Genomic DNA, 19777 nt, shown 5'->3' on the forward strand with positions numbered 1-19777 from the left:
AATAATATGGGGGGGGAGAAGACAACAATCACAATTCCTTGAAGTTGTTACAAGAGAACAGATATGAGGTTCCTGGGAGGGAGGGGGGAGAGGGAGGGGGGAGGGAGGTTTCGGTAATAGGCCACAATAATCAACCACATTGTTTATTCATAAAATAAAATTAAATTTAAATAATACCAATACATTAATTACCAATTAAAATTTGCTAAATAGTATCCTATTACCTGTCTAAACTAAATAAAAATTTGTCTTTCATTACCAAATTAAATGCTGGTGAATTATTTTCTTTTGTAAATTTTAATTTTTATTTTTATCACAATAATTCACATACAGAGTTTTAAAAATCAAGCTGAACTACGAAGTTGGTAAAAAATAATCCCTCATTCTACTCCTTTCAAGCTCTGAGATCCAGTCTCCACCCTAAACTCTTTTAGTTGGTTTTCTGCTATTTACCCTCGTATTTATAAATAACATGCCTCTAGTGCTATTTTTTAATTTCTCAATTATAGATTTTATGTATTGGATTCTCACTAAGGAGGATGAGGACTTAAGATTTCTTACATTGCCACTACCACCACCATCTCATATCACCAACACCATTACTACCATTCCCCTCTCTCCACCCCCATCAACTCACATAAACACAGGTCCCCTCTCTTCAGAAGCATAGCACAGTGGTTAAAGAGCATGAATTTTAGAGTCACACTGCCATGGTTTGAATCCTGGCTCTACCATATGCTAAGCCATGTGACCCTGAACAAGTCATTTAACTTCTATGCCTCTGTTTCCTTATATGTAAAATGAGGATAATGACAGCCCCTGTTTTATAGGCTTGATATAAGAACTATATGTGTTAACATATGTAAAGCATTTTTATTGGTGACTGGGGAGATATAAGTGCAATATAACTCTTTGCTATTACTATAACTATGTGACAATTTTATTAAATCATAATCCAGTATTTACATTATTATGGCTGAGAAAATATTCACAGATGAACCCTATAGAGCAGGATTACAGTTCCCTTCTCCTACAATTTTTTGTTTTTCCTAAAGTGATTAATGGCCCCATTTTTTCCTTTGCATAATTTTCTATATGCTTATTGTTAATTCCTTCTTGACTCTCTGAAAGAACTGTAAAACATCCCTCCATGTGAAGTGTTGGGAAAATAGAATAATTTAATCAGGCGCCCCTCTCCTGGGGGCAGGTTGGGGGTGGTGCAGCATTCTTTGTGGGCAGGTTGTTTGTGGGTGCAGTTAGTGCACCTGCACTGCGCCACCACCTTGGCTGGAGTTTACTGCCTTGGGCAGACGCTACCGCACAAGCAGCCACCATGGCACGAGTGGCCATGCCTTTCCAACCTGTGGCTTCCAAGGACCTGTTTGCTGTTTACCTAGCTCACAGACCTGTGTGTAAAGGGTCTGGTGACCCAGCCTGGCATGTGAGGGGTCTGGTGACCCAGCATGGCATATGAAGGGTTTGTGACCCAGTCTGGAACGGGCTTGAGGGGTCTTTGAGCTCCAGACCCAGCCCTAGCTCGACAATTGGCCCAGTCAGGGCAGGATTACCAGCAGGTAAAAGAGCCAGACAACTGGCATGGTCGAATAGCTTTACAATTGGCGTCATGAACAGGAGTTAAGAGCCCAACAACTGGTGACATAGGCGGGATGCTGACATTAGCCGTAGCTCTACATGGAGAAACACATCAAGTCATCTATCGCCTTCCTTTCTTTTTTTTTTTTTTTTTTGGAGACAATTCCACTACTCCAAAAAATAGACTGGCTGTTCTCTAGGCATATGCAAACCTGTCAATCTTGGCCATGAAGAATTCCTCTTTTTTAGTTTACTCCCTCATTTTGGTATAGCACACTCCCTGCTAGCTTCCTATAAAAGGGTGCATGGGAATTAAAATTTCTGAGATCTTATATGCTTGAAACTTTTTCCTGTCTCACATGTAACTGATGGTTTGAGTGGAGAAAGTTGGAAATATTTCCTCAGTCTTTGAAGGCACCATTCTAACATCTCCTAGCTTCCAGGGCTGCTGCTGAGAAGTCATGCTGATCACTACTCCTATGAATGTATTCCATTCTTCCCCCTTTCTCTCCCCCCTCACCACTTTGTTGAAGTATGAGTGACAAATAAAAATTGTACATATTTAGGGCGCATAATTTCATGTTTGGATATCTGCATACATTGTGAAATGATCACTACAAGCAAGCTAATTAACATACCCATCACTGCACAGTTACCTTTGTGTGTGTGTGTGGTAACACTTGAGATCTACTCTCTTGGCAAATTTCAAGTATATAATACAGTATAATCAACTATAATCACCATGCTGTACATTAGCTTTCCAGTACCTGCTCATCTTATAACTGACAGATGTGATAACCAAAAGAATCTGCTCTGACCAAGTCAGCCAAATTATAGTGCCTTGGGAGATCTGGGACAAGTCAGTAACCATATCTACCTGTCCTGAAAAAATATCATCATAAGGCCATTTTACATAGAAGCAGTCATAACGGTGCCAAAAGCCATAAAATCACCTGGAATACTTATTACCCTTGCTGTAGATCCCTGCATGTAGGATGTAACCTAGTAACAATTCCAAATCTATATGTCATATACAACCAACAGAAAGCCTGATGAAGTCATTAGGCAGATTCGTCCTCTCTCTCTCCTTTGACCCTTTCCCCTTCTTGTGATTATAAAATGTTAAGCTCTGCTGGTCCTCTGTGGAATACATTTTCAGGGCTACCTGATTTATGTGTTTCCGTGGCTGCAATCATAATATTACCTCAATAAATCTTTGCTATATGTATTTGGTCCATTTCTTTTTAGGTCAATAGATGGTACCATTTGACCAACATCACCCCTTTTCCCCCTAACCCCTGGTAACCACCATTCTCCTTTCTCTCACTATGAGTTCAACTTCTCAACTCTTTTTTTTTTTAGATTTCACATAGAAGTGAGATCATGCAGCATTTGTCTTTCTATGCCTAGCTTATTTCACTGAGCACAATGTCCTCCAGGTTCATCCACATTGTTGCAAATGGAAGAATTTCCTTCTTAAGGCTGAATAATATAGCATTATACACAACACATACACCCCACATTTTCTTTATCCATTCATCTTTTGACACTTAGCTTTCTTCCATATCTTGGCTGTTGTGAAAATGCTGAAATGAACATGGGAGTGCAGATCTCTCTTTGAGATAGTGATTTCATTTACTTTGGCTATCGTAATTTATATTTTGTCCCGTTTCCTGGCACAGAGCTTTCAAAACTCTTATGGAATCTCAAGTGATGTGTCTTTTGTATTTTTTTATTATTGAAACATAACTGATGGTACATATATTGTTGGGTACTGCATTGAATATCAATACCTGTGTGCAATGTGATGCTCAAATCAAGATAATTAGTGTATTCAACATTACAGAATGTAATCATTTTGTGTGGCCCTTTACAAATTTTTTGCCAACCTTCCTCCTCCTCCCACTTTCCCACCTTTGGTGGCCTCGGTTCTGCTCTCTCCTTTTGAAAGTTCAATGTATTGTTGTGACTGTTGTATCTTTATTTGTTTACTTTTTTTTAGCTCCCACTTATGAGTGAGAACATGCAGTGTTTCTCTTTCTCTGCCTGGCTTATTTCACTTAACATAATTTTTTCTAAGTTCATCCATGTTGTTGCAAGTGGAAGAATTTCATTCTTTTTTATGGCAGAGTAGTATTTCATTGGGTATACATATCACATCTCCCTTATCCAGGTCATCCGCCAATGGACATTTAGGTTGGTTCCAACTCTTGGCTACTGTAAATATAGCTGCGATAAACATGGGAGTGCAGGCATCCCTTCAACATGATGATTTCCATTCCTTTGGGGTGAGATGATATCTCAGTGTGGTTTTAATTTGCATTTCCCTGATGCTTAGTGATGTTGGGCATTTTTTCATGTATCTGTTGGCCATTTGTATATCTTCCTTTGAGAAAATCCTACTCAGCTCTTCTGCCCATTTTTTAATCAGGTTATTTGTTTTTTCACTGTTAGGTTGTTTGAGTTCCTTGTATATTCTGGATATTAATCCCTTGTTGGATGCATAATTTTCAAATATTTTCTCCCATTCTGTAAGTTGTCTTTTCGCTCTGCTGTTTCTTTTGCTGTGCAGAGGCTTTTTAGTTTTATATCATCCCATTTGCTTATTTTTTCTTTCTGTTGCCTGTGCTTTTGGGGTCTTGTGATGACTGTTGGCTAATGGCTCCAGGATAGCCTCAGGATGGGAGGCTGGTAGCCAGGCAAACAAACCATGTAAGTAGACAGAACTTTCAGCCCCACCCCTCTCACCTCCCCCACCTCTGGGGTGGGGAAAGGGGCTGAAGGTTGAGTTGATTGCCAATGGCCCACGAAGCCTCCATAAAAACCCAAAAGGCCAGGATTTAGTTTCCAGATTGCTGAAAACGTGGAGGTGCCTGGGAGGGCATGGAAGCTCCACGCCTTCTCACATACCTTGCCCTATGTATCTCTTCTATCTGGCTATTCATTTGTATCCTTTGAAATATCCTTGGTAAAAAATCAGCAATAGTATGTAAAGTGTTTCCCTGAGTTCTGTGAGCTAAAAGTCAGATTAATTAATTATTAATTCAGGATCATGTAAATCTGAATTTATAGCTGGTTGGTGAGAAATATAGGTGGGCATTCTTATGGTACTGAGACCTTAACCTGTGGAATTGGGTAGACAATGTCAGAACTGAATTGAGTTATAGGACACCCAGTCAGTGTCTGCTGGAGAATCACTTCGTGGTGGGGTGAAATCCCCACACATTTTAGTGACCAGAGGTGAAGTATTCTGTTTTGAGAGTTAGAATAATAAAAACACTTTGGTTTTTTCTGTCTTTTGCAGATATATACCCAGAAGTGGGATTGAAAGATCATATGATATTTCTATTTTTAATTTTTTGAGAACACTCCATAGTGGCTATACCATTTTACATTCCCACCAATAAGAGTTCCCTTTTCTCCACATCCTCACCAATATTTTTTATTTTTATTTTTTTAATTTCTTTATTTTCTTTATTTTTTTTATTTTCTTTACTTCAAGAGTAAGACAATAAAAAGCCAACTGGAAGCTCTGTGTACATGAGGAAAGTTTACTGATGGCGAGCTCCCATCTGGTGATCAGACAGGGACTGGCCATTTCATCAGGTGACCCCAAAAGATCAGTATATAGATAAGTCGTTTCTCCTGGCTCATTCAGTTTACCAAGGAAGAAATATACCAGTCCTGCCTTAGATACATAAGACAGGCTGAAGAGCCAAGCAGGAGAAATCTACTAGAGGATCCCAACATTCAATACGCAAGCATTCACTGTTTTCTGTATGGAGTCTCACTCCTACCCATAGCTGTACCTGGAGCCCCTACCTCTGGTTCAATTTCTGTATGGCTGTAATGTCCAGTAAGGTAGCCACTAGCCAAATGTGGCTATTTAAATTTAAATCTAAATAAAACTAAAAATTCACTTCTTCTGCCACACTATACACTTTCAAGTACTCAACAGCCACTGTGGCTACAGTACCACACAGTGCAGAAATAGAACATTTCCATCACCACAGAAAGTACTAATGGACAGTGCTTCTCTAAAGAGTAAACTCCAAGCTTCTGCAGAGACAAGGAGTGAGTCATTTGGCCATTGAGATGAGGGAGAGAATCTAAAGATCTACCTACTCCTTAGAGTAAACTCAAGGTTTCAGCTGAGGCAAGTGAGGGGTAGTCATGTGGCTGTGGGGCTAAGGACAAGAATCTGAGGGTGTGGTGTCCAATATGGTAGCCATCAGTCACATGTAGCTATTTAAATTTAAATCTAAATAAATCAGAAATTTTAAAATTTGGTTCTTTAATGACACTAGCCATATTCTAAGCATTCAACAGTCACATGTTACAAGTGGCTATAGTATTTGACAGCGTAGATTACAGAACAGTTCCATCATTCAGAAAGTTCTACTGGACAACACTGCCTTAGACATTCTACGAAAAGTCATATTTTCAGTCCTACACATGTTTTCTAAAATACCTGAGCCATTCCCAGATCTGACACTGTAAATCGACTTTTTTTTTTTTTTTTTTTTTTGCCTTCTCCCACAACAAACACAAGGCTCAGCTTTCCTCATTCTGCTAAGGCAGCTACTACCAGGACCCTGGCCAGACTTTATCTGAATTAGAAAAAGTACTCCTTTTGGATTATGTGTACCTTTGTTAGAAGAAAAAGGCAACTTTACTTCTGGATGTATGCAAACCCTGTGCCAGGGTACATAGGTTGGAGGTAGAGTGTGAGCTGCGATTTCACTGCCATTTGCAGTGTTAGTAGAGGCACGAGTTACCACTATTTCATGTATTTTCCATTTTCCAACATTTTTCCAAAATTCTGCTGACATCTCTTTGCCACTGTCCTGTTCTCTTTCATCTCTTTGTCCTTATGGGTTTATATTTTAGCATATTCTTTAATTATCATTTTAGTGGATTCCACATGGATTTAATCCTCATTAAATTAAAAGTCAGAATTAATATTTTCCACTTGTATCTTGTTCTTTCTGTTATAATTCCATCTCTCAGTGCCAAGAATGCATTCCAATCAATCCCACAACAAATCCCAAGTAGATACATACCTGAGTAGCAAACAGGTAGAGAGACTTCAGAGTCTGTCTTTTAAAAATAACATTGACAACCAGAATTATCAGTTCACAAGCAGAAAGTTAACATCTAGATTTTCCAAATGCTATTCTAGAGCCTAAATTAAAATTTCCACCAAAGTGAGAAAGTCACTTCTCAGAAAAATTCCTTTAGATATCAGCACCTAAACAACAATTGAATCCTGATTTTGGTACTTTTTGATTTACCAGTAAGAAACAGATAAAATTCATAAGCTGAGGAGCTAAGTAAAACACTGAGTATCTGCCTTAAGTTTTGGAAGGAATGAACACAATGCCAAGAATTAAGGCCCTGGAGAAGGTGACCTAAGCAGAGACCCAAAAGTGATAGTCCAGCAACATGGAATGTTTAGCTTCTGTGGGACATGAATAACTTGATGGTTGTTATATATTATTTCCAAATTAGACTGTGATTCCTCTATAAGATAAGTTTCTGGGACAGGGATTTTATCTGATTGTTACACTGATATTTTCCCTTGAACATTATCAAGCACATAGGAAGCACATAACAAATACTGACTGAATAAAAAAAAGATAAAATTATGAACAAAAATGAGAAGAAACGAGTATCATATTTTTATTACAAACCTGTGCTGGCGGTACTTGCAATGGATTGTTATCCAAAATTATTACTTGTAAATGATGTAGCTTCCTGTAACAAACTGGAATTTCGGCCACCTTATTACAAGAAAAATCCAGCTTGACTAAGGGAAGATCTCCTAATTCTGTTTAGAAACAACAACAAAAAAAATTAAATTAAATTTTATATAGTTACTCTCTTATTTGAGTAAAAATAGTGAAAATCTTACCATCTGGCAAAACATGAAGATTATTTCTTCTTATGTTTAGCTCTCTAAGTGAATGTAACTTTCCTATTTGTTGAGGAAGGACCTGAATCTCATTACAGCTAATATCCTAAGGAAAACAAGAAAATAAAATTATAATAAACTAACTGAGAAAAACAGATATATTCCAATTTTTAAATTAAAGCATACGGTAAATAGCTAGCAAAAGTTGCTTCTAATGTCATTTCTCTAAATATGAATTATCTGACAGATTTATATTTTTATTACATCATGAAGTCAACCTAGCAGAGTTGACAGAAATTTTTCTGTGTAAAAATTTGAGAATATAACTTAGTTACTGCATAAGACAACGTCTTGAGAATCTCAACTAAAGACTATCACCACCTAAAACCAGAAGTAAGGATGAGCCAGGTGCTCTTCATGCAGAGGTAAAATAAAAGACTATCAATCACAGTGATAATCTGTCAACCACAGTAGTTGTTTTGAGATACTTGTTTGGACAGAAGCTAAGAAAGGCAAGGATTTACAGATATGAGAACCAAAGATTATGGTCAGGATACATTTAATTAAAGCTCTTTCTCCAAATGGATACAAATATGAGGAGTTATAAGCTCAAATATTTGTGGCTCACGTCACAACTCAAAGGCATTCTAAAAAATCTGAATTGGAAATCTCTCAGGGTTAAGTTAAAAATGCAAGTCCACATTTAAAGGTAAACAAATACCAAGTTTCCATAATAAGGGAATAAAAAATAGTTTATATTAACTATGCTCTCCTCTCCCTTGCCTCTTTCTTATAACTACATTAATAAAAAGAGAAGAGAAATCTGCAACATGATCTCAGACAGTAGTCACTACAGACACACTGCAAATGACATTCATACTCTACTGTAATTGCCCCTAATTTCCAGCTTTCAATGAAAATGATATTAGCCTAGAGGGAGGGGAGAGATGCATACATTTATTTTTATCAAAAGTAAAAAAAGGAAAGGGGGTAAATTCAAAAAAATATTAAAGCCATGTAGGGAAGAATACAATAAATCTATAGATAATTAGGAAAATGTATTCTAGATACTTCTTTCAAACAATATTAAAGGCACCTGCATTCAACAACAAATATTTATCGAATACTATTTGCTAGGTTCCAGGGGCAAGGGACACATTAAGAAACAAAACAAACAAAAATTGAAGAGAGGAGGTTGTATAACATGCTAGAAGCTGATAAGTGCTATTAAAAAAAAAAAAACAAAAAAAACAGCAGGGTAAAGGACAATGGCTATGCTAGTAATAATGGGGGGTAGGGAATATTAGCAATTTAGGTCATTTCATGGAGAAGATGATACTTGAGCAGCATTGTCAGAGATGAGAGAGTGAACCATGCCAATATATAAGAAAGGAATATTCCAGACAGAACGAACAATAATGGAAAGGCCCTTAGGCAGAGCACACCTCACATGTACAAAGAACAGCAAGGTATCTGGTGCAACTAGAGGGAAGTAGAAAAAGGGGAAAGTAGGATGGAAGGAGGGATACTTTCACTTTTACTCTGAGAGATGTAGGCAGGAACAAAAAACTTTTGAATAGAGAAATGACACGATCTGACATATTTTGACAGTGTCACCTTAGCTGCTTTGTTCAGAACAGATTATTATTCAAATGATAGATAATAAAAGTTTGGTAAAATGCCCTTTAAAGTAAATACTACTGCTTCTTTCCAGAGGTGCCTGATACTGAAGATTTCCTTAAAGCAAATTCATAGAAATTTGGTAGATAGCTGCCATTTCCCAGAAGAAATAAACCCAGGCACAGGAAACTGATTCACTCCAATGGGTACTCTACAAAATACTCTGCTGGGGATTGGAGGCCAGACAGTATTTCCTAGGTTTCTAACGACAGAATTTCATTATCGTTGGTTACCAGATTCTCATGGAAGACTATCATGGGAAATATTCCAATGACAGGGAATACCCACAAATTCATTATGTGATTTACAATTGTTAGTTAGCCATCAATGCTATCTACCCATCTACTGTTACTGATTTCAAGAGTCTAAAGCATAATAATAATTTTATACTGTCTTATAAAATAATAGCATGTAATATTTTTAAATATCCTATTTAAATAAAAATACTAGAATAAATCTAAAAATCCTAAATGTTTTTGACATTTATCTAAAAACTATCTCATGTAAAGTGATTTAAAACAGCATCAAAAACTGAACTAAAAAAAAGAATCTTTAAAAACATTAACAGTGTCCAATTCAAAGAAAATAATAATTCCCTTTTATTATGAATTTGTTTAGATCACATCTAGAATCTCTGTTCATTTTTGAATATAACATTAAAACAGACCTTAACAAAAGGGAACATTTTCAGGATAGAAATTGCCAAAAACAAAAAGTCGTAGAAAGGAATAAAGGTAATAAGTATGTTTAAGCTATAGAAAAACAGGCCTTAGAGTCTGGTAAAATGGAGAGTAGACATAGGACAGATTACAAATATCTGAAGGGAAGAGAAATTGTCATTATCTATATTTCTTCACATGGTAGCCCCAGGACCAATGGATAAAAGTGATAGGGAGATATAATTTTGTTCAAAATTGAAAAGATTACTGACAAAAAGAGTTTTGCAGAAGAAAATTAGGGCTGCCTCAGACACACACACAAGCAGAGTCATACACCATTGAAAATACACAAATAGCTGTGTCAGGGATTCACGCATTAGGAAGTGGTTATATCCAACACTGCTAAGATCTCTTATAATCTGAAAATTCTATGGTTTGAAAACAAGGTGCAATCCAAGGAAGTTTCCTTGGGTTATAACTGATCATGCAGGTATTCCTTAATGAATAAAAGGTGTTCTTGAAATTTCTGTACACTACATTCTATTTTAACATTAATTTCCCACTATAAAATGGTAGGTAAGTTCCTCAAGAAAACTTGTGGCCCTCCAAGCATAATAAAGTCATACTTAAGAATACTTTTAAAATACCTATTTATTGGGAAAGCATTACTCAAGATAAAACAGAAAATAAAAATGAGCAGCATGGTGTATTGTGTGATGTGGAGGTAATCAAGAGATGAAAATAGCTCAATGCTTTGAGGACTGAATTATGTTTCTCTCAAAGTTCAATGTCCTTTATTGCCTAAAATGTTATGTTCAAGGCAACTACTTTATTCTCTATTTCTATAATCAATTGCATATAACGGACTCTTTCCATTAACTTTGGTCCCAAAGTGTTATAAAGTCCCATGATCATATGGCAGAAGAAGAGTTATTTTGTTAATTCTATTGTTTTGCTGGCATTGTACTCTCTTCTTTTATCCCCTCTCTCTTCAGGCTCTATGGTAGCCCTATAAAACCTTTAAAAAAGAAAAAACCCTCATCTTTTCCCTAACAACTTTACTGCCCACAAAATGGATAAACAAATGCTTATTCATTTGAAAAGTATTTCTTAAAGCTTGTAAGCAAGGCTTCTGACTTCACTAGGACTAAGGAACAACCAGGTTATTTTTTTGGCTGGGAGATAAAATCAGACATAAATAATGGTATCTCAAAATTTTACTAAAGCAAATTTAGACATATATCAAGTTATTCCTCTATTAAAAATTACAGTGAAATTCCATACAGTGAGTAATCTTCCAAAATACAGAAGTATATATTATGCATATTATATATAATAAATACAACTATTTTACTCACCAATTCCATTAAATCTTTTAACTTCCCAATTTCTTCTGGAATGGATACCAGTTTATTATTACTGACGACCAAAACTTTAAGGGGGAGATCAAATAGGTATTTTGGCAATGTTGATAAAAGATTTCGACTGAAAAGAATAAGAAGGTCTCATTATGAGAAATATGTCTGAAACCTGACATGTTATGTTGAAAAAGAATGAGCCACTTTGAAAGTAAATAAGTTTCACTAAGTAATAACTTAACAATCATTTAGTGAGTGCTTACTTTTTGTATTAGGAACAGTGCTAAATTCCTTACATGCTCTGTCTTATTTAATTTTCATATTAACTCCACAAGATAGGTAGTGCTATCTCCAGTATACAAATAAGAAAATGAAGGTTAAAACTGGTTAAGTGATTTGCCCAGGTAGAGCAGAGATTCAAAAGCAAGTCTGACTGAAAAGCCTGTGCTGTTAACTACGGCACTGTCCTGCACATCTCCAGTTCTTAAAAATTCAGAATGATTCTTCTAAGCTAGAGAATGCCAGAACCTTGCTCCGTGGTATAATTTTGGCATATTCAATACCTCCATGCCTCCAACTAGGGAAAGGCTCCAAGAATAAATATGCATGCACTATGTTCAAATTTATGAAAGAATAAATAGGATTATATCTTCATAAGTATGTGGTAACCCTAACCCATTCCCTTTGGTTATGGTTTACAATAGAACAGCCTACGCACCTATATCTCAGCTCAAAGTTAATACAACACTCCTATCTTTGTGGATACATTTAAATATAACAATTAACATTTATTAAGTGATTACTATGTGCCAGGCCATGTTCAGAGCACCTCACATGAAGTAACTCCATAAACAACCTACTTCAGAATGAGAGATACTATCATGATCACCATTTTACAGATGAAGAAACAGTCCAAAAGAGATTAAGTAGACTGCTCAAAGTCACAAAGCTGGTAAGTGGGAGAGCCAGTATTCAAACCCAGGCAAATGGGCTCTGGGACCCTTGCCTTCAAGCTAATACGGTCAAATTTATATGCCAATGCAGACTGACTGACCCAAATGATCCCACTACCAAAACATATTAAGTGTTACAATCCATTTATATACTAACAAGCGCTGACAAGCAATAAGCTATTATTTTTTCTATTTTTCAAAGTGGCACTTATATATCTGTACCTAGCATTTTGTGTAACATGCACAGCAACAAAAACCCAGGGTTACTCAAGCAGGGGCTTCAAGACCCTTCACCCCATCTTATCCCTGCGGAGGACATCCAGAAACACTAGACTGACTGGCTTTAATCATGTGCCACAAACAGACTTAAAAAAAAAAAAAAAAAAAAAAAAAGACAATGCCCCTCAACTAGCAATCCTGGCCAGGCTGCCAGAATGTCAAATAAGCTAGTGGCCTGTCACAATCCTTCATACTTTCAGGGCCAAGCGGGCTCCCTGTGGAAATGGTCTGTCTGGGCCCCTTCACACTGGAGTACACAAGGACCTTTCTTCAGGATTCTACTAAAAAAGAGGGAAAGTATACAGGAAGAGAGAAAAAGTTGAAAAATCAACTTACAAGTTTATCAAGATATTTTTAACAAAATAAAAAAAAAATAAATGGGAAAAATAATGGCAAATTCATTATAATACTCTGTAAGGCCAAAGAAAAGATTAAAAATCAGTTTATTTTCTTCCCCTAAGAAGTAATGTTCATTGAGTTAGCACAGTCATCTTTCTCCAGAATTTGATTTCTTTGTACATAGCTAGTAAGTCACTAATCGGCACTTTTTACTAGATATTTTAGAGAGAGCCAAAGGAAGTCAGTCACTAAAACAAATGTTATTTCAATATAGTTCATTCAAAAATTTTTGTGACTTTAAACAAAAATCAGGAGTTGACTTTTAAAAATCAAAACAGGAGAGAATCAGAGAAAGCTTTAGTAAAACTATTCCTAAGATATACCACACAGGTTAAGAGAGAAATGTAATTCAATTTTTGGCAAATCACTTTTTTCCATAACAGAACAAAATGAAGCAAAAACAAAGACAAAACTTAAAAATACCTCACTTTCTTCAAACCTCTCCACAGCAAGGCCAAGGAGCCCTTAGAGAAAGGAGCAACCCAAATGACTACTAACTGTGGAAGGAAACTTCTCTCACACATTTTAAGGTGTAAAGTGGTTTCAGTTAAAAAAATATGTACGGCCAGGTAACACCACCTGAGAAGACATATAAAAAAACTGTATCAAAAAAAAAAAAAGAATTAATATATCGTGGTGAGAAGGGAGTGTCATTTTTTACGTATATTGGTTATATTTACTACTTCCCTGTATGAAAATTTAGACAAGTAACATGGTTAATGAGGGGAAAGAAATTATTCCTTCCAAGTCAAAAAAAAAAAAAAAAGGAAAGAAAAGAATTCTAAATTTAAGTGACAATATACCAGTTTCCATTCAATGTCACTCATTTGGCAAGTTTTTTCTTCTACTTATTGAGTGTTCACTCTTTTATAAATATAGGGTAAGAGCTAAGAATGAGAGCTCTACAGCCAGACTGCTTTGATTTGAATCTTGGCTCCACCACTTGCTGTATATATGAGGGTACTTCAAAAAGTTCATGGAAAAATAGAATTAAGTGATAATACAAATCTTTCCAGGAACTTTTTGAAGTACCTGTGTATATATGAATTTGGGCAAACAGTTTAACCCAGTTTCCTCCTCTGTAATGCAGGGATAATAATGTACCCTTCAGTTTCCTCATCTGTAATATGGGGATAATAACAGTACCTATCTCCAAATGCTGTTATGAAGATTACATGAGCTAATATGAGTAAAGTATCTGGAACACTGCCTGGCACATGGTGACCACTTATTAAATAAAAATATCAGCTGTCATCCACTTCCTAACTTTTCCATCATTCCCATACCAATCTATCCATTTCTAAAGTAGCAACAAAGAGAGCAGAAACAACTCAAGAATTGTTTCTTTATAATGTTTCACTGTAACTAAGGATGCATGTAAATAAATCTGTATGGTGGTGCTATGATTTCAGGAAAATATTTATGGTCTAAAGCCTTGCTACTGAAAGTGAGGTCTAAGGGCCAGCAGGCACACATGGGCATTACCAGGGACCTGTTAGAAATGTAGACCAAACAGCAGACCAAAGGAATCAGAATCTGCATTTTAACAAGATCCCCAGGTGACTGTTATGCATTGAAGTTTGAGAAGCACTGCTCTCAAGAACAAGATGAAAAACCTACAAAATAATGGGAACATATAAAAAATGCAAAATAAGATACTGTTGAGGTAAATATAGGCAACATAGCCAAACCAAAAACATCCCTTTTCTACTAAAAAGGATTAGAACCGACCATAACAAAAACCAAAATATATTTTTAAAAAGTGTTTCCTTACCTAATGTTAAGGTATGTTAACATCTGCAAGTTTTTAATGGCTTCAGGAATGGTTTTGATGCAATTATGATATAAATTTAATGTCTCAAGAGGTGCAAATAACCAGACATCAGAAGGAATTTCTGTAAAACGATTTCTGGAAAGATCTGAAAAATAAAAATAGTGTTTGAGTGTCAAACATATATCTACACCTATGGCAATTAATAGAACTATTTTCATACTTGCTGAATCACTCAGAATCTAAGCAATTATTTAAAAGGTTATAAAATATTATCCAGCAATAGCTTGAAGGCAAAAATCATCACTTAGAAATATACTCATAGAAAGCATGTTTATTAAAAAAATATACTTGATATGCTTCAATATCTCTAAAATCCAAATATGCTATTTATCTTTTTAAAATACCAATGAGCAATTCTCTCTCATCTTTAAAAACAGACAAACATACCTCTCAAGATTCCACATCCCCTTCCGTCTACTTCTTCCTCTTTCACAGCCAAACTTACATAAATACACAACACAACCAAATTTCTTACTTACCACGGACTTCTCAAAGCACTGCAATTTGGTTTCTATTCAATGTCATATCCACCAAGATTACCAACCATCTCCGTATCAATAACCACTCCATCCATCTGGAAACATTCTCTTCCCTTGGCTTGGAAGACCACACTTCCAGATCTCTTTCTATTATCTCTCTGTTACTTCTTAGTTTCTTTTGCTAGATTTTCCTCTACATGTTTTATAAATGTTGGTATTCTCAAGGACTATGCCATAAGGTACTCTTTCATTCTGAAGATATACACTCCACTGGGTGATTTCATCAAATCCTAGGGCCAAATTATATTTATATACTGATGAATTGCAAATTAAAGATATGTCTAAACACCTATGTTCTGATCATCAGGACTTCCCCTCGATATATCTCAGGAACCTCAAATTTTACTACTGTAAAATCTAAACTGTAGATCTTTTTCCATACCCCTATTTCTCTCATCTCAGACATGTCACCAACATCCTCTTGGTGAGTTGCTCAAGCCAGAAACCTGGCATTCATCCTTGATTCCCTCCTCTCCTAAATTATTCCAAGTACACACAAATATACTTCCATTAATTTATGTTTTCACAAAAATAAAATCATGGAATTATTATAACCATTACTCCTTTATTAAAGGTTTATTTGTTAAATAAAATTTTGAAAAATACTTAATATATCACATGGTGGGTTGAAAAAAAATATCCTAAGAGAGAGTTTCTGAACCTCAGCCCTATGGATCCTTTGGGTAGATAACTTCTGGGGCTATCCTGGGCACTGTAAGATATTTAGCAGCCTCCCTGGCATCCACCCACTAGATGCCAGTAGCACCCACTAACCGTGATGGCCTAAAAATGTCCCTTAAGGTGCAAACCCCTCCACACCCCAGTTGAGAATCACCGCCTGAATAATTATCAAATTAGTTACCTTATTACAGAAATAATAATACTTTATAATAATAATAATACTTTGCTTACAGCAGCTCATTATACTTATTTGGTTAAAAACATAAGAGTATATGTACCTTTGTCAGAGAGAACATCTATAGTCCAGCTTAGCCCACTGTACCTCATTTAGCATCTGGTCTTCCCTCATAAGACAAACCTCCTTTCAATAATACTCAGTTTCCTCACCCTAAGAGATGAGACCTACTAACTGAGCAATATAGTGATTTCTTATTTAGAAGATTAATATATACATGTATTTATATATGTAATGTGAGAATACTTCAAAAAGTTTGTGGAAAATGGAATTAAAAGATAATATGAATCTCTGCATGAACTTTTTGAAGACCCCTCATATATATGTATTGATACATATGGAGGGAGAGAGAGAGAGAAAGAGAGATACTAATTCTCATTCTTACTAATGTAAAATGGTATAATTGGCAAAAGAAAATATTAGCTATGATTATATAACATGAAAACTAACTTGGATTCTTCTTCCTCCCACCATAGGATTCTGAATAACTTAATGATAGACAGAATTACCAGAAACCAAAATCTGGACTTGAAATGTCATTTTCTCAATATTCTGGCTTACTTCCTCTGGACACCCAAGCATCCTACCTATAGTTCTATGGAGGAGGAAAATGAAGTCACTGTTTTTAGTTTAGGATATGTTTCTTTTACATTTAGGGTTTTACCTTTTATTGTTGTAACTTCAGAATCCTGGGAGTTGAAAATTTCTGCTTATAATTAATTTGAAACCCTAAAAACAAAACTATGCTCCGTTTGTTATTCTGTATAATATCTAGTATTAAGTATCCATAAATAATATAGTGGTCCCAGAGATACATAATGGTATCCTGAATTAAGACTGCAAGAATAGAAATAAGAGAAAGTGGATAGAATGTAAAATATATTTTGGAATTAGTACTTACAGGGAATAGCAAGGGACTTGCTATGTGGGACAAATAAGAGGTAAGAATCAAAGATGGCACCTAGGATTCCGACCTAGCCACCGAATGATGCTATCTAACAAAGGAGTGAGAGTGGAACAGGATTGGAGGTGGTGATGGTGCGGGTAGGGTTTTTGTTTTGTTTTGTCAAAGATGCAATCAAGGGTTCAACTTAATATCTGTATAAACTGAAACATCTTAAGAGACCCAAGTAGAGTTGTTAAATGGACATTAGACAGAGGACTCTGGATCTCAGAAGTGATGTCTGATATGGAAACATAAACTTGGAAGTTGTGGGAATATGGTTAATATCATAAAATCACAGAAATGGAGACCACCTAACATCAGAGTACTCCATTAAAAAGAGAGATCATGAATGGTCCATCAGGAAGGCCAACACTTATAAGCTGAGTAGAGAAAAAAACAGCAAGCAGAGAAAACTAAAAATAAATTGTCATGAGAGAACACAGTAACCAGATAAAGAGATCAAAGAAGTTCAAAAACTGACAGGAAAAAAACAAAACAAAACAAGTAACAGTATTAATAATAAGAGTGATTTCAATAATTTAAATAATATCAAGGCATTGTTTTAATAACTTACATATTTTTGTGTGACGCTTTATGTTCTTTCCCCTCCAAAAAAATTCTTTAGTTAAATTACAAAGTATTATCACAGGCTCCCTTAGGGAATTTAATTAAATGTGCATTCATAAACCATTTTCTGGCTTAGTTCATATATTTATTTAGTAAACAACACTTGAAATTACAATAATTACTCTAACTTAATGGCATTAAATCAAATAAAGCTTAATAAAGTCAAAGATAAAACTCAAACTATTATAAAGCCTCTAATTAAGTAAAACTAATTCTTGGGTGTTTCAGATTTTAAATCACTATAAACATCCTTTCTAATCACTGGGTAAACAGAATAACAGTGTCAAAAGAAAAATACAACTGTGGAAGAAAAGATGGAAATTAACACAAAGTAATTTGTATATTAATTTCTTGAACTATCTCACACAAACAGCAGCCCATATTTTCCCTCAACACAGTGAAGATAAACTTCCATATAGATATAATGAATTAACTTCAAACTTTCACTTAAATTTTTATCTTGTGATGTTCAATTAATAAAGGAGATTTTATAACATTAAAAATAATTTAATTAACATGTACACTACGTCAACTAGAATAATGTGACTAATAATGAACATATTATACTCGAGAAATACATGTAAATTGGTATTTTAATCGAGTTCCAGCAAAAAAGAAAAAAAAAGTTTCCATCTAAAAATGGCAAAACAGACTGCTAATTTATTCCTTATTGGGAAATTCATTTCAAACAATTTCAAAGCCTACGTTCTTAGGGGACAAGTATGACTTGGGAACAGAAGTTTATAAAGATGGTTCACCTTTTCTACACACACACACAAAAGGGATTAAAACTTGTTACTTATCCTTCTGTACTGGGCTGAATGGTGGCACTCAAAAATATCAGGTCTTGGGGAAACCATGCTCATTCGTGTGGAATGGAATTTGCTTTGTTTTGCTCTCCAGGGGAGGCAGAAACTCAGCAGAGACCACACGCCCTGCGGTACCAGCATGTGACCCAGCAGGTAGGCCTCACCACCACCACTGACTCCATCCCCAGCCTGGCCCAGTGCACGTGGAGCAGGGAGACGTCCAGCAGGGGAGGCGGAAGCTCTGCAGAGACCACACGCCCTGTGGTGCCAGTGTGTGACCCAGCAGCCAAGCCAAGTGCAGGCTGACCAGAGAGGTGGCTCCCCAGAGAGGCCCAAGTCCAAGAAAACCACACACACAAGGCACTACAGGCCAACTGAGCAGACACGGAGGTACCCATACCAAACTGGCAACCCCAGCAACATCCTAGCCAGACAACAGTGTCAAAAAAGTGGACTGTGAAATCCCCTGCCACAATGACTAAACATCAAAAGAAAGATAACAGAAATATGAAAAACGAAGAAAGTACACCAGCAAAAGGTAATAACTCTCAAGGTCTATCCTATAGAACAAGCAGCCCTTGAAATGTCTGACAAGGAATTTGGAGTAATTAACTCTAACGAAACTAAAAGAGATACGAAATAACTCAGCTAGACAACATAAGAAAATGAGAAAAAGTATATGGGACCTGAAAGAAGAAATGTACAGGGAAATCAATGCCTTGAAAAATAAGGTAGCAGAGCTTGCTGAGCTGAAGAGTTCCTTCAACCAAATAAAAAACACGACGGACAATTTAACCAACAGGTTAGAACAAGCAGAAGACAGAACTTCTGACCTTGAACATAGGCGATTTGAAATAACACAGGAAGAAAAAAAAAGAAAAAAGAATTAAAAGCATTCAAGAAAACTTAAGAGAGATATCAGAAAACCTTAATTGCTCAAATATCCGGGTAATGGGTATTCCAGAAGGGGAGGAAAAAGGAGATTGCATTGAAAACATATTCAACAAAATAGTGGCAGAAAATATCCCATGTATAGGAAAAGACACAGATCTACAGATTCAGGAAGCTCACAGATCACCAAACGTATTCAACACAAAAAGGTCTTCTCCAAGACATGTTATAGTCAAATTGAAAAAACTCAAAGACAAAGAGAGAATCTTAAAAGTTGCAAGAGAGAAGCATCAAATCACATATAAGGAAGCCCCAATCAGACTAACATCAGACTTTTCATCACAAACCCTAAAAGCCAAAAAAGAATGGGATGATATGTT

At 35.9% G+C, this 19777-nt stretch overlaps 1 protein-coding gene across 2 annotated transcripts in view; it reads right to left on the bottom strand.

Annotated features, from left to right (window-relative positions):
* The window catches only part of LRCH2 (leucine rich repeats and calponin homology domain containing 2), a 121704-nt gene that overhangs the window by 72784 nt on the left and 29143 nt on the right, over window positions 1-19777 (bottom strand). For both annotated transcript variants that reach the window (XM_063083883.1, XM_063083882.1), the window contains exons 2-5: window positions 14610-14754; window positions 11205-11331; window positions 7508-7613; window positions 7287-7423 (exon numbers count right to left, since the gene is read on the bottom strand). In XM_063083883.1, the coding sequence (XP_062939953.1) occupies window positions 7287-7423; window positions 7508-7613; window positions 11205-11331; window positions 14610-14754 (515 nt within the window). The remainder of the gene's footprint in view (window positions 1-7286; window positions 7424-7507; window positions 7614-11204; window positions 11332-14609; window positions 14755-19777) is intronic.

The sequence above is a fragment of the Cynocephalus volans genome, chromosome X, assembly GCF_027409185.1.
Source record: "Cynocephalus volans isolate mCynVol1 chromosome X, mCynVol1.pri, whole genome shotgun sequence".
Classification (NCBI taxonomy): domain Eukaryota; kingdom Metazoa; phylum Chordata; class Mammalia; order Dermoptera; family Cynocephalidae; genus Cynocephalus; species Cynocephalus volans.